Below are 14,714 nucleotides of genomic sequence, written 5' to 3' on the forward strand. Positions count from 1 at the left end.
CAATCAGGATGCGCGGCCCGCACTTCCGGCGGGCGCACCGGAAGTGGGCGCCGTGGAGGCGGGGGTGCGCCTGCGCAGTGCGTCACCGCAAGCCGCGCTCTCGTGTAGCGCTTCGGGTCCCGGCGACCGGGGTCCTGTCCGGCGAGCGCGGAGGCGACAGGCCCGGGAGCGCCGGGCAGGATGCCCGAGATCAGGGTCACGCCCCTGGGTGAGTGAGGGCGCCGGGCGGGCCGGGCGGTGGTCGGCGGGGCCGGGCGCGGGGGCCGCCCTCCCGGACCGCAGCTGTGGCCGCTCGGGGACGGCCTTGGGGCTGCGTCCTGTTCCGCTGCTTTGCTGCGCCCCCAGGTCCTACCAGCGAAATGAGGACGAGGCCGCCGAGGGCCGGGCTGGGCGCACATCCCTCCCTCCGCGCGGGGACGGCCGCTCGCGGCGCCGCTGCACCCGCCCCCCGCCCCCCTCCGCCCGCCGGCTCCGCCTGCCTCGCGCCCGCTCGCCAGCAGGTCCCACCTCCCCAGCCTGGGGGTCCACCCTCAGTCCAGCCCTTGGTTTACTTGACCTCGTGACGTTAAAAAAAATAGCTTTGCTTCTTTTCTTTCTCTTTTTTTAAATATATTTTTATTGATGTCAGAGAGGAAGGGAGAGGGAGAGATAGAAACATCAGTGATGAGAGAGAATAATGGATCAGCTGCCTCCTGCACGCCCCCCACTGGGGATCGAGCCCCCAACCCAGGCCTGTGTCCTTGACCGGAATCGAACCCGGGACCCTTCAGTCTGCAGACCCACGCTCTATCCACTGAGCCACACCGGCCACGGCAATAGCATTGCTTCTTGAAAAAGACATGCATGTGCACGTTTATTTGATTACTCCTCACTTGAGGGTGTTTTTTTTCCGTTGCTTTTTAGTGTGGAAAGGAGGGGAGAGGGAGGGGGAGAGAGACACGCACATTGGCTGGTTGCTACTGGCTGCCTCCCCCGGGACCCCTGCTGGGGCCGGGGTGAACCTGAAACCCAGGTACCTGCCCTTGATCAGGAACCAACCCTGACCCTTCGGTGCTTGGGCCGGTGCTCTAACCCATGAGCAACACCGGCCAGGGCTGCATGTGCACTTTGAAAAGCCTGAACTGTCCAGAACAGTGCAAGGGAGGAAAGGTGACGCAGAGTCCAGGGTTCCAGCAACAAGTGGGGCCGTCGTCTGCCGGCCACCCTCCCGGATTCTCCCGGCATCTCCCCTGCTCGCACCAGGGGCCCTATCCCCGCCCCTGCCTCCTCCACTGGGCTGCGTGTCGGGAGCAGCTCCCCGGACGGTGTCCCACGTACCTCCACGTCCTTGCTCCCTCGGAAGAGTCCTCCCGCCCCCAGTTGGGACGCTGAGCTGTGACTGCCGCATGGCACAGCCAACGCCCCTGCCCCTGCCCTCGTGGGGGGTGTGGGGAGTGCACACACCTCAGTCCACCATGGGCATGTCACACCCACGGCCTCTTGTAGCTGCTGGCGCAGGGCCCCTCCAGCCATTGGCCCCACACCTGCCCCTGCCCCCAGTTCATCTCCAGGGGACTCGGCGGAGCCCTCCCTCCAGCCCCCTTCCCATTGGCCCGTTTTGTCAACAAGCACTCTCCTCCCTCCTCCCTTTTCCTTGCTTCCCTGACCCCAGTCTGCACCTGGGTGGGCCCCCACGGTCACGCAGCCTCGTCACCAAAACGACTTCTCCACGGTCTCTCTTCACCACTTTCTGCCTTGTTTGTGGGCTCCCTGGTCAACCTGGGCCAGGTACAGTCTCCGAAATCACCTGGGCCACAGGGCCTTTGCACACCTGCCTCCCCCCTGCCGTCCCACCCTGCTGGGAAGTCTTGAGCCTGTCATGGTTCTGGAAGTTTCTGTGGCCCCTTCCCTGCCCACCTTACCCTCCTGGCACTCACCTCCACCTGCTGGGCTCGGCGTGTCTCGTCTATGTGCTCACTGTCCGTTTCCTTGCCCGGACCCTGAGCTCCCTGCAGACAGGCGTCTCCTTTCTTTTCTCTTGGGTCCTGCCCCCATGGGTGCCCGGACTCTGTTCCCCACATCTCCCGCCCAGTTACGCTCCCTGAGGTGGTCGTTGGGGGCCGGCCGCCAGGGCCTAGGACAGTGATGGCGAACCTTTTGAGCTCGGCGTGTCAGCGTTTTGAAAAACCCTAACTTCACTCTGGTGCCGTGTCACATATAGAAATTTTTTGATATTTGCAACCATAGTAAAACAAAGACTTCTATTTTTGATATTTATTTTATATATTTAAATGCCATTTAACAAAGAAAAATCAACCAAAAAAATGAGTTCACGTGTCACCTGACACGCGTGTCATAGGTTCGCCATCACTGGCCTAGGAGCTGGGCTCTGGGGTCCGAAGGCCGTCCCTGGCCCATGCTTAGGAGCCATGCGTCAGGGGCAGAGGTGGATCCCACCAGACGGGTGGCCCCTCCCCGCCCACAAATGTCTGGAGGCCTCTGAGCGGGCACGGCAGGGCGCAGACAGTGACCACTGCTCTCGGGCGGCCGTCCTGGTGGAGACAGGAGCCTGTAAGAGACCTCCCGGCCGCCACCTGTGGCTGGGCTGCCTGAGGCTTCACAGAGCTCTTGGCTGGCATCCCTGCTGTTGCCATGGGGATAAGCGTCTCCAGGACCAGTGCCCTCTTGCTCTGGCCATGGTCCTGTCACCTTTGTGTGTGAGGTGCCAGCAGAGGGTCAGTAGCCGGCAGGACGCTGGTCATTTGCTGTTATCAGGCCGTACAAGGTGGTGTCCATTTCCTTCCGGCCCCGAGGCCACAGATGGCCCTAGGAGGTGACCCGGATGTGCCCTGTGGCGGCTGGAGCAGCGGGCAAGGCTGGGCAGTAGGAAGTGGATGGGACTCAGGTTCAGGTCTGGTCACAGCAGGGGGTTGTTGCTGGACAGTTGGGGCCGTGCTTCCCTGTGGCCAGGCCAGAGCCGCCTGGGAGCCTCTGCAGTGGCACCACCAGGAGAAGACCGACCTGGGGGAGGGTCTCAGCCCAGGTTTCAGGAGGAGGGGAGGCCCCCAGCGGGCGTGCCAGCCCAGCACCCGTTCCTCCGCCCTTGGCCTTCAAGCGGGGTGGCGGGGGGGTCACAGCAGGTGGCTGCAGCCTCCTTCCACCCGAGCCTGGGCCTGAGCCTGGGCAGCAGAGGCTGGGCCTGAGGCTGGAGAGAGGGAGGGCCCTCAGGCCAGAACCCACGTGGAGGACTTGGCGCTCTGTCCCCTCCCTGCGCCTTCTCCTTCCTGTCTGCTGTGGGTGTGGCGTGTTCTCGCCTCACATGTTGTCCACGCCGCCGTCATGAAGTCGTTTCCCAGCTGGAGGGCTCTGCAGGCCAGGGGTCCAGTGTGCCCGGGGCCTGGGACAGGCACTGGGCCTTGGCCTTCGGGGAGGGGCAGAGCGGTGGGGGAGGGGAGGGTGTGGCAGCACCTCCCTGGCCCTGTCCCTGCAGGCGCTGGCCAGGACGTGGGCCGGAGCTGCATCCTGGTCTCCATCGGGGGCAAGAACGTCATGCTGGACTGCGGGATGCACATGGGCTACAACGATGACGTGAGTCCGGTGGGCGGGCAGCCGGGGCACCTGTGGGGCTGGGAGGTCCTGCCCCCCAGCCTGGCCCTTGTCGCGGACCTGGGGGACCTGGGTTTCAGGCTCCGACCCATGGGAGGGGGACAGTCTTGGCAAGTGGCAGTGCAGGAGGCAGGTGGGTCTGGGGCCACTGCCTTCCTGGGCAGCCCCCACCACACATGACAGAGGGGGTGTCCTGCAGGGGTCGGTCAGCCCAGAGAAGGGCTTGTGGGCTTCTGCAGGGCTGTGTGTGGTGGGCTGGGCTCGGTTGCTGGCTCTGGCACTTGACCCCTGTGCTCAGAGGCTGTGGGCAGGCAGTGGTCCTGGTGCTGCCGCCGGATCCGGGTGTTGGTGTCCTGCTTCCTGGAGCACTGGCTGCCCCGCCTGTCACCTGAGACCCAGGCAGCCGCTGCCCCGCGACACCCCACAGCCTGCAGCCTCCACAGCCGAGCCGGAAAGGCTCGAAGAAAGGGTTCTGACGCTTTCTCATGATTCCTCAGAGGCGCTTCCCAGACTTCTCCTACATCACCCGCAACGGCCGGCTGACCGACTTCCTGGACTGTGTGATAATCAGGTGGGCGCCTGCCACAGGGCTGGGGGACTGGGCTGTGGTGACAGGGCTGGGGGGGACAGGACTGGGGGACAGGGCTGGGGGACAGGGCTGGGGGACTGGGCTGGGGGACTGGGCTGGGGGACAGGGCTGGGGGACTGGGCTGGGGGACAGGGCTGGGGGGACAGGCCTGTGGTGAGAGGGCTGAGGGACAGGGCTGAGGGACAGGGCTGGGGGACAGGGCTGAGGGACAGGGCTGGGGGACTGGGCTGGGGGACAGGGCTGGGGGACTGGGCTGGGGGACAGGGCTGGGGGGACAGGCCTGTGGTGAGAGGGCTGAGGGACAGGGCTGGGGGACAGGGCTGGGGGACAGGGCTGAGGGACAGGGCTGGGGGTCAGGGCTGGGGGATAGGGCTGGGGGTCAGGGCTGGGGGATAGGGCTGAGGGACAGGGCTGGGGGACAGGCCTGTGGTGAGAGGGCTGAGGGACAGGGCTGGGGGACAGGGCTGGGGGACAGGGCTGAGGGACAGGGCTGGGGGACAGGCCTGTGGTGAGAGGGCTGAGGGACAGGGCTGGGGGACAGGGCTGGGGGTCAGGGCTGAGGGATAGGGCTGGAGGACAGGGCTTAGGGACGTAGCTGGGGGACAGGGCTGGGCTGGGCTGGCTTGAGCCTTTCCTGCTTGGCCTGCGGAGGCTTCAGGCTGTGGGGTGTCGCTGGGCAGGCTCTGTCCCGGTTCCTTTGTGGCTCACCCCAGGCCTGGTCCTCCCTCTGGATGCTGGCCCTGGAGGTGGTGTCCGTGTTCGTGTCCGTGTCCGTGTCTGTGTGTGTGTGTGTGTGTGTGTGTGGTCATAGGTGTTCATGGCTGCTGCTTGGTGGGCTGCCGTCAGCTTTCCGGGGGAGGGGGACACACAGTGCTATGCCCCCCAAGTGTTGTGGGTGAGAGCCCAGGCGCCCCAGGAAGATGACGCCACGTCCAGCCTCCAGATGGTGGGCTGCGACTGGCCCCCTCCCCCCCCCCCAATCCTTGAAGGCCTTTCCATACGACCTCATTCATCCTGCCCTGACCTCATCCCACCGCCTGGCTGAACCCTCATGCTCCACCCAGACAGTCACAAACCTTCCAGGGATCCAGACCCTCAGAACCCTGACCTTCACACCAGCCTCCTGCTGGTCCCCCTCCCCACCCCCCAACTGCAGCCAGAGGTGCCCTGTGTTGTGCCCCGTCCTCAGCTGCTTGAGGCTCCTGTGATCGCGTCACTTCCAAGTCGAGGACTCGCACCCCGCATCTGCTTCAGCTGTGGACAGCACGGCACCGCTGTTCCCTCTGCCCTGGTGCCTTTCCAGGCCTCGTCCTGGCTCTCCCGCTCCTTCCGCCTCGGTGCATGGGCCCGGCGAGGGGGTGGCTCTTGCTGCACTGTCCTTTCAGCTGCTCTCTGTTCCTTCAAGAACGTGCCGCTGTCGGACACACACCGTAACTGTGTGCTCATTGCTGAGTAGATGTTTAGACCGTAAGGTCCAGGGAGACAGCAGTTTCTGTCTGTTTGCTTGTTCCCCATCCCCAGCACTTAGGCCAGTGATGGCGAACCTTCTGAGCTCGGCGTGTCCGCATTTTGAAAAACCCTAACTTCACTCTGGCGCCGTGTCACATGTAGAAATTTTTTGATATTTGCAACCATAGTAAAACAAAGACTTCTATTTTTGATATTTATTTTATATATTTAAATGCCATTTAACAAAGAAAAATCAACCAAAAAAATGAGTTCGCGTGTCACCTCTGACACGGGGTCATAGGTTCGCCGTCACTGACTTAGGACGTGTCTGGCGCACAGGGAGCCCTCAGTGAGTGAGTGAATGGAGGACAGATGGGCGGGCGCGGTGATCCGAGTGGAGCTGGCAGGGAGGGGCTGTGAGGGGTGGGTGCAGTGGCCGCTGACCCTGCTGCACCCCCAGCCACTTCCACCTGGACCACTGCGGGGCGCTGCCCTACTTCAGCGAGATGGTGGGCTACGACGGGCCCATCTACATGACCCACCCCACCCAGGCCATCTGCCCCATCCTGCTGGAGGACTACCGCAAGATCGCCGTGGACAAGAAGGGCGAGGCCAACTTCTTCACCTCCCAGATGATCAAGGACTGCATGAAGAAGGTGGTGGCCGTGCGCCTCCACCAGACGGTTCAGGTCAGTGTGTCAGGCCTGGGGGCCACCAGGGGGCAGCAGGCGAGAGGGCGGCTGGTGGGCACTCCTGCGTCTGAGCAGGGCAGAGCTCTGGTGTGGTGGCCAGGGAGGCAGGGACTGGACGGAGCTGGGCTGAGGGGTTTGGGCTCCATCTCAGTCACTGCTGTGCGCGCGTCAGGGTCAGACGGAGGGAGGGCTGGCAGCAGGCGAGGGCGTCAGTGGGCAGCATTTGTCAGAGACGTTGGGTTTGTCTGTTTCCTTAGAGTCTGGGTTTTGCTTAGTGTTAGGTGCCTAGACATTTTGGGTCATTTTATCCTGTTTGAATCTCTGTCAATGTGAAGTGTGTATGCTTATCCTATATAATAAAAGCCTAACATGCTAAGTGTCCGGTCGTCCGTTCAACCAATCAAAGCGTAATGTGCTAATGATATGCTAAGGTTGCTCAACTGCTTGCTATGATGTGCACTGACCTCCAGGGGGCAGATGTCTGACTGGCACATTAGCTTGCTGCTGGGGTCTAGCCTATCCGGACTGAGTGAGATGGGCCGGACAAGCCCTGGAGCCTCCCATGTCCCTCCCCGGCCCTGATCCTGCACCCTGGGGTCCCTCAGCCTGGCCTGCACCCTCTCACAATCCAGGGCCCCTCGGCGGATGTCGCAGAGCTGGTTTCAGCCCGATCCTGCAGGCCAGCCGAGGGACCCACTGGTGCACGAATTCGTGCCGCGGGCCTCTGTCTTTAATGCTTTTCGTCTTTGAGTCTGTTTCCTGACACCATCCCCACCTCCCACCTTTGGTTAATGTTTGCATAGAACATCTCTTTCCGTTTTGTCGCTTTCCCTCTTCCTTCGTCGTGTTTCCAATGTGGCTCTTTTAAGTAGCGTGTGGTCGGGGTTTGTAAGACCCAGTCTGATGCCCTGTCCTTTAGGCGAGCTTAGACCCCACGTTTCAGAAGGCAGCGGGCGTGGCTGTGCCGTCACCACTCGCTTCCTGTAACTTCCTGCTCTGTTCTTCCTTTTTTTTTCGTTGCCTTTTTTGGGTTTTTCTTTTCTTTTTCCTTTTTAATCCTCACCCAAGGATATGTTTTTATTGTTTTGTTTTGTTTTTTGAGAGGGAGGGAGGGAGAGAGAGAGAGAGAAACATTGATGTGAGAGACATCATTGGTTGCCTCCCATGTGCACCCTAACTGGGGATCAAACCTGCAACCTTTTGGTATCTGGGATGATGCTCCAACCAACTGAGCCACACCAGCCAGGGCTGGATTGATTAAAAAAACATTTTTTATATTGATTTCAGAGAGGAAGGGAGAGGGAGAGGGAGAGATAGAAACATCAATGATGAGATGATCATTGATCAGCTGCCTCCTGCACACCCCGTACTGGGGATCGAGCCTGCAACCCAGGCATGTGCCCTGACCAGGAATCAAACCATGACCTCCTGGTTCATAGGTTGATGCTCAACCACGGAACCAGGCCGCTGGGCTTTGCCAGCACTTGTCCTGTCTTCTCTCTGGGGATGTGCTGGTCACAGTCCTCCCTCGGGAAGCCTGCATGTGGGAACGGCAGGGCCCCAGCTGCTGCGGCTCTTGTTCCTACCTGTTGTCTCATCTCTTGGGTTGAGTTGCTTCTGGTTGAGGACTGGCCCCTTCAGTGAGAGACAGGAACTGATGACAGGCGCAGAATGGCGCCATCTGCTTGTGCGGCTGCCTCCCAGCCCCTCTGCGGTCCCCTCCCCCCCCAACACACACAGCCACAGCCCTGACCCGGCCCTCCGCTCCCAGGTGGACGAGGAGCTGCAGATCAAGGCCTACTACGCCGGCCACGTGCTGGGGGCAGCCATGTTCCAGATCAAAGTGGGCTCGGAGTCGGTGGTCTACACGGTCAGTGGCGCCCTCGGGGCACAGGCGGGCTGCTGGGCGGGGAGAGGAGGCCTCTCCTGAGAGCTGCTCCCCTGCAGGGCGACTACAACATGACCCCGGACCGGCACCTGGGGTGAGTAGGCGGTGGTTTCCTCCAGTGCCCCCCCCCGCCATGTCCCCCGAGCGAGGCAGAGTGCCTCCTGTCTCCCCGAGGGCTGCCCTGACTGCTGCTGGGCCTGTGCAGAGGAGGCTGCCCATCGGGTGCTGGAGGCCTTGGTGCGAGCGGGCTGGGTCCGGCGTGATGCTTCCCAGCTGGAGGCCGTGTGGACTGTCCACCTCAGGCCACGCCCACTCTTCCAGAGCCGCCTGGATTGACAAATGCCGCCCCAACCTGCTCATCACAGAGTCCACGTACGCCACGACCATCCGTGACTCCAAGCGCTGCCGGGAGCGGGACTTCCTGAAGAAGGTCCACGAGACGGTGGAACGCGGCGGGAAGGTAGCGGCCGCAGCGGGGGCAGCCGGCAGGGCGGGAGGTCGGACGGTGCTGGTCCTGGGCCGGGAGGAGGCCCTGCTGTTGGGAAGAGAAACGCCCTTTGACCCCCTGGGGTACTGGTTTCCCCTCATCTCAGTCCCACCACGGGGCTGGCCAGAGTGTCCACCAGGGTCCCTTGGGGATAGAGAGTGGCTGGAGGCAGGAGTGGGAGGGCAGGATGCAGGGGCCCTCTCAGTGAGCGTGGCCTCCGGCATAGGCACTGCCAGCAGGGCTGGACTCAAACAGCTGCCCAGGAAGGTGGCCACAGGGAGCAGCTGCCCAGCCACCTGACTGCTGCTGGGCCTGTGCACATGAGTGCCACCTGGGTGAGCCGGTGGCCAGGGCCCCCACCCACGCCAGCCTTGCCCCACTGCAGGTGCTGATCCCCGTGTTTGCGCTGGGCCGCGCTCAGGAGCTCTGCATCTTGCTGGAGACCTTCTGGTGGGTGCAGCGGGCAGCTTCTGGGAGCCCTGGTCTGAGTGGGCGGTCGAGTGGGGTTGTGGGGCCAACCTGAGCCCAGAACAGCACATGGGACCATCGTCCTGCACTGAGGTCTCCACACACGTCAGCCCTGATGCTCTGTAGGCCGAGGGCTTGGGGAGGACATGCTGGTCTGGCCCTGGTGGCTCCTCCATGGCGGCCCCTACTGTCCACAGGGAGCGCATGAACCTGAAGGCCCCCATCTACTTCTCCACGGGCCTGACGGAGAAGGCCAACCACTACTACAAGCTCTTCATCACCTGGACCAACCAGAAGATCCGGAAGACCTTCGTCCAGCGGAACATGTTCGAGTTCAAGCACATCAAGGCCTTCGACCGAGCTTTTGCCGACAACCCGGGCCCAATGGTGAGGCCCTGGCCCGGAGGGGTGGGAGCGCGTTCCTCCTCCTCGTCTGGGGCCTGCCAGGGGTCCCTGCCTGTGAGGACCCCCCACCCCCATGGAGTGGGGCACGTGGTGCTGGAGGGGACGGGTGTCGGGCGGGAGGGAGTGTGGGTGGAGCAGGAGGCCCTGATGGTGGGCGAGGACCAGGTGTGCTCAGAGCCTGGTTCTCGGTCAGGTGTGGCATGGGCCGCCCTGACTGCCCCATGGTCACCCCAGGTCGTGTTCGCCACACCAGGGATGCTGCACGCCGGGCAGTCCCTGCAGATCTTCCGGAAGTGGGCCGGGAATGAGAAGAACATGGTGAGGGTCTGAGATGGCTCCTTGGAGGGCCGGGGATTGGGCAGAGGTGGGGAGCAGGGCCCTGGCTTGGCAACACTGCTGCTGTCAGGAGGGGTGCAGTACCTGGGCCCAGTGTCCGACCAGGCAGTGCAGACGTCACTGTCTCTGCCCGTCTAGCATCAGGATCCCCTCCTGAGCTGGGGCCGTGGTGCTCAGGCCTGAGCTGGAGCTGGAGGCCGTGCGGGCGGCTAGCAGCTCTGCCTTTCTGCCTGCAGGTCATCATGCCCGGCTACTGCGTGCAGGGCACCGTGGGCCACAAGATCCTCAGCGGGCAGCGCAAGCTGGAGATGGAGGGGCGGCAAGTGGTGAGTGCCACCCTGCCCCGGCTCCCCGGGCCCCTCTTGGGTGGGTGCTGACGGCCTGTGCCCTGTGCCGCTGCAGCTGGAGATCCGGATGCAGGTGGAGTACATGTCCTTCAGCGCCCACGCGGACGCCAAGGGCATCATGCAGCTGGTGGGCCAGGCGGAGCCCGAGAGCGTGCTGCTGGTGCACGGGGAGGCCAAGAAGATGGAGTTCCTGAAGCAGAAGATCGAGCAGGAGTTCCGTAGGCAGCCGATGTGGGGGTGGGGGGGACAGGGGGAGGTGCGGGCAGGGCCCCACGGGGTCAGCACGGCGGGGCTGGCCAGCCCGATCTGATGTGCTCTCTGCCCCTGGCCCAGGAGTCAGCTGCTACATGCCGGCCAATGGCGAGACCGTGACCCTGCCCACGAGCCCCAGCATCCCCGTGGGCATCTCGCTGGGGCTGCTAAAGCGGGAAATGGCGCAGGGTAGGTGGGGCAGGCATGCTCCCGGGCGGAGTCTGAGGGGGCGGAGCCAGGCAGGCGGTGGCCCTGGCGGCTCTGATCCCTTGCTCTTCTCTCAAGGGCTTCTCCCCGATGCCAAGAAGCCGCGGCTCCTGCACGGCACCCTCATCATGAAGGACAGCGTGAGTGCGCGGCGGGGCGGGCGCGGCAGGGGGGGTTAGGGGCTCCTGCCGGCACCCTCATCATGAAGGACAGCGTGAGTGCGCGGTGGGCGCGGGCTCTGGCGTGCTCTGACGTCGCCCTGCCCCGCAGAACTTCCGGCTGGTGTCCTCTGAGCAGGCCCTCAAGGAGCTGGGCCTGGCCGAGCACCAGCTGCGCTTCACCTGCCGCGTGCACCTGCACGACTCGCGCAAGGAGCAGGAGACGGCCGCGCGCGTCTACAGCCACCTGAAGAGGTGGGTGCCGCCTGGCCGAGGGGGGGTGGGGCGGGGGCGGCAGGGCTCTCAGGCAGGAGGCGGGGCCTGACCGTGTCTCCACGCAGCCTCCTCAAGGACCACTGTGTGCAGCACCTCCCCGACGGCTCGGTGACCGTGGAGTCCATCCTCATCCAGGCTGCTGCCCACTCCGAGGACCCAGGCACCAAGGTGCTGCTGGTCTCCTGGACCTACCAGGTACGTGCAGGACCCAGGAAGCTGGCACCGGGCAGTGGGTCAGGACAGGCGGGGTCACCCCTTCAGCCTGGGCTGCCTAGGTGGGGAGGACGGGACGACGACTCCTGTGTCCCCTTGTAGGACGAAGAGCTGGGGAGCTACCTCACATCTCTGCTCAAGAAGGGCCTGCCCCCCGCCCCCAGCGGAGGCAGCTGACCGCTGCAGGCTGCCTGCCCTTCCCTCGCCCAGCCAGGGGCCCTGAGCTTCCACTGCAGGACAGTGTCTGCCCTGGGCTTCCCTCTGTGGACGTGCAGCCCTCAGCAGGCCACAGCCTCATGGGGGGCAACACCAGTGCCACGTGTCTGCCTGAGTGGCCTTTTGGGTGGAAGAAATAAATAACTCTGAAGACCTCTTCACGTTTTATTTCTGTCTGCGCCGGGATATTAGTCCCAGTAACAGACCCGAAGGCTGCTTGTGTTCCGTCTTGGTGCTCACACCTGTCTCCTGCACTTACGCCCAGGGCTGCCCACCGGGGCAGATGGGCACCCAGGGTGCTGGGGGCTTGGGGAGCAGGAGGCCGGCTGTGGCCCCAGGCAGCCGAGTGCTTGGCAGCACAGGGCGCATGGCATGTAGAGCTAGGCAAGGTCCAGTGGCCAGGCCGAGCCAGCCACGGGTGCTCTGGCCTTGGCTCGGCACCTGGGGGCCACCTGTGGCTTCTGTGCTATGGAGCCTGCAAACCTCGAGGCCAGAAGCTTTGGGACTGCTGGAGGCAGGACCTGTGGACAGATCCTAGGTCAGCTTGGGAGCCCCCCCTCAGCCTCCCTCCCCCACTGGGGACTCGGGGGTGTGTGGGCTGAGGGGGCTGGGCCCTAAGGGGCATGGGCACCTCACTCCGGGCCGCTGGTCTCCAGCCTGAAGTCTTCTGGCGAACCCAGAGCCTCCCTGCCCCCTGGTCCTTGGCTCTCCTGCTGGGCACAGTCTGGACTCCCAGCTGCTAGAATGAGATGAGGGCTGTGACAGCACGGGCTCCGCCTCCCACAAGGACCCAGCCTGGAGTGGGGCCCGTCAGTGGGTACAAGCAGGGGCCTTCCCAGGCACCGCTTACCAAGGCCTCTGAGGCCCCCGAACAGCACCGACTTCAGGAACAAGCCGTGGGCGGGGGCCACCCGTGTCTGGTGCCTGCCCAGCGGGTCCCGGCTCTGGAGAATCATCTTCACCTGAGTCGGGGTCACAGCCCCCAGCCCCACGGCCACCAAGATCGCTGTCATCCTCCGCACCTGCAACCCAAGGCTGAGCCGGCCACCTGGGCCCGCGTTCCCACCTCCCCCCGGGAGGGCCCCAGCACACAGCCCACCTGTCTGTACAGGAAGGACTGGCTCTCAAACTCCAAGCTCCAGAACTGCAACCTCCTGGGGACACAGGCACCTGTGATGTCGGGGCCACAGGGCAGCCCGGCCTAGTCTGGCCCCAGAGAAGGGAAGTGGGCCTGGGCAGGGCAGAGGGCCCAGAGACGTACCCACCCTCTCTTCCGCCCCAGGGGCCTCCTAAGGGAGCTGTAAAACCAGACAACTATCCCTTGTGAGAGGGAGGGGCAGCAGAGCCTTCTGGGGGCCTTGCTGGGGAGCAGGGCCTCGGGAGATGCTAAGGTCCTGGCATCAGCTCTAACGTGAGTCTAAGGCTGACCGTGCAGAAGTCCCTCCTCCCTCCAGAGCTGGCCCCCACTAGGAAGGTTCTAGAAGTCAGCAGCTGCCATGTGACCGTGGGACAGTGCTGGGGGCAGTGGAACCAACTGTCAGGCTGGGCCGGAACCAATGCCTGGTGCTCCCCCAGCAGGACCGTGTCAGCAGCTGCCAGGACCCACCCTGAGCAGTGAGCTCGGCAGGGCTGGGAGCCCTCAGGGAAAGCAGCCTCGGCCTGGTCCCCGGCCTGGGGGGAGGCACCAACTGCCCAGCACGCCCCCAGCGGGTGCCCACACATCCTGCCTCTGCACTGCCCTCGGGGAAGGCGCTGGGCCTCATGCAGCCCCCGTGGCCCCCAGACAGCCCACAGGCTGCTCTCCTCACCTGCTCTCCTGGGGCAGGACCAAGGGACCGGCGGGGTCCAGGGACACGGAGGCTCGACGCAGTGTGCGCACGGAGCTGGCAGAGGGGCTGCCGGCCGACTGGAAGGCGCTGAAGTCGTGTGTCCCCAGGAGGTGCTGGGCAGCCTCCCGCATGGCAGCCACGTCCAGGCGGCTACAGGGAGCCAGGTGAGTGGCCAGGAGGAAGTGGCCAGGCCAGGTGGGGCCCGCCCCCTCACCCCCCCCCCCCGCCCCCCCACTGCCACACCCCCACTCACTCTGCGCGCACGGCCCAGCATCGGTTTCGCTCAAACACGGACAGCTGGTCGTGCCGGGGGCAGCCGGTGACCAGGCGGTACAAGTAGGTCCGGGATGTGGCAGCGTAGCGGGCATGGAAGTCACTGGGCACACGGAAGGCCTGCAGGACCCTGTGGGAGGAACACGGGGAAATGACACCCCCCACACACGTGTCCCCTTGGTATCTCCCCAATACCCCGAGGGAGTCTGTCCAGACACAAAGTCCTCCCTGACCCCGCCTCTACCGGCGGTGGATGCGAAGGTCAGAGCAGGGGGTGCTCACCGGATGGCGGGGTGCCTCAGGTGGGTGTTGAGGGCCTCGGTCAGGACCTCGGGGGCGAAGGGCGGCTGGCCCGAGCGGCGCTGCACGTCCAGGTGCGCGGCGTTGCTCAGGGCGTGGACCCCAGCATCCGTGCGGCTGGAGATGATGAACTTGACCGGCACGACCGACTTCAGCTTCTCGGCGGCCTCCTGCGGGGACAGCCGCCGGGGCTGGGCGGGCAGTGCGGGGCGAGGACCCCGAGATCCGCCCCCTCCGGCACCGGTCGCCCTCCCCCGCCCAGGCCACAGCCCGCTCACCTCCAGGTAGTTCTGGACCCCGACGGCCCGCTGGGCGCCCCTGACAGCCGCGCTCCCGCTGTGGGCAGAGGCGGGTAGGTCAGCGGGAGGAGCCCGCCCCGCCGGCCCCTCCCTATGCGGCCACCACGGCCAGGAGCGGCCGAGGCCGGAAGTGCAGACCCGAAGCTCCCGCCCTCTCCTCGCGCCCGCTGCCCTCGGGACCAGCTCCCGCGCTTCCCCGTGGGCTGCGGGCACGCGAGGTCGGGGACATACTTGAAGTCGGTGCCCAGGTACTGGAAGAACACAAGGTAGCGCGCCCGCACCGAACCTGCGGCCGGGCCCGAGCCCATGGCCCGGCGGGACCGGACCCAGAGGAACCCGGTGGAGCGGAGACCGCACGTGGGCCCGCGCGCGTGCGCACCGAGTCCGGCCACGCCCCGGGGGCTCCGCGCCTGCGCTTTGGGTTTGCCCCGCCTCGCAGCCGGAC

The 14,714-nt window shown here is 64.7% G+C and overlaps 2 protein-coding genes across 4 annotated transcripts; one reads left to right on the forward strand and one right to left on the reverse strand.

Annotated features, from left to right (window-relative positions):
• Positions 1–51: 51 nt before the first annotated feature.
• On the forward strand, positions 52–11,724 carry INTS11 (integrator complex subunit 11). 2 transcript variants are annotated; one of them, XM_036307498.1, is made up of 17 exons: positions 52–208; positions 3,470–3,567; positions 4,083–4,156; positions 6,084–6,312; positions 8,087–8,185; positions 8,263–8,297; positions 8,525–8,663; positions 9,076–9,140; positions 9,356–9,545; positions 9,798–9,881; positions 10,136–10,225; positions 10,302–10,464; positions 10,580–10,687; positions 10,784–10,845; positions 10,976–11,118; positions 11,205–11,334; positions 11,455–11,724. In XM_036307498.1, the coding sequence occupies exons 1-17, from the start codon at positions 181–183 to the stop codon at positions 11,527–11,529; spliced, it is 1,812 nt and encodes a 603-aa protein (XP_036163391.1). In that variant the 5' UTR covers positions 52–180; the 3' UTR covers positions 11,530–11,724. The 2 variants fall into 2 exon arrangements, 1 of the variants encoding a protein (XP_036163391.1); XR_004967294.1 differs by lacking the exon at positions 11,455–11,724 and having other exon boundaries at positions 10,302–10,459.
• On the reverse strand, positions 11,721–14,662 carry PUSL1 (pseudouridine synthase like 1). Of its 2 annotated transcripts, none has more exons than XM_036307510.1 (9): positions 14,501–14,662; positions 14,249–14,306; positions 13,953–14,140; positions 13,651–13,800; positions 13,377–13,547; positions 12,668–12,722; positions 12,419–12,590; positions 12,200–12,304; positions 11,721–12,089 (listed from the first exon to the last, which is right to left on the reverse strand). In XM_036307510.1, the coding sequence occupies exons 1-8, from the start codon at positions 14,575–14,577 to the stop codon at positions 12,201–12,203; spliced, it is 975 nt and encodes a 324-aa protein (XP_036163403.1). In that variant the 5' UTR covers positions 14,578–14,662; the 3' UTR covers positions 11,721–12,089; position 12,200. The 2 variants fall into 2 exon arrangements, with proteins under 2 accessions (XP_036163403.1, XP_036163402.1); XM_036307509.1 differs by having other exon boundaries at positions 12,200–12,307.
• Between the last annotated feature and the right edge of the window lie 52 nt (positions 14,663–14,714).

This window comes from Myotis myotis, unplaced genomic scaffold, assembly GCF_014108235.1.
Source record: "Myotis myotis isolate mMyoMyo1 unplaced genomic scaffold, mMyoMyo1.p scaffold_m19_p_48, whole genome shotgun sequence".
Taxonomy (NCBI): Eukaryota; Metazoa; Chordata; class Mammalia; order Chiroptera; family Vespertilionidae; genus Myotis; species Myotis myotis.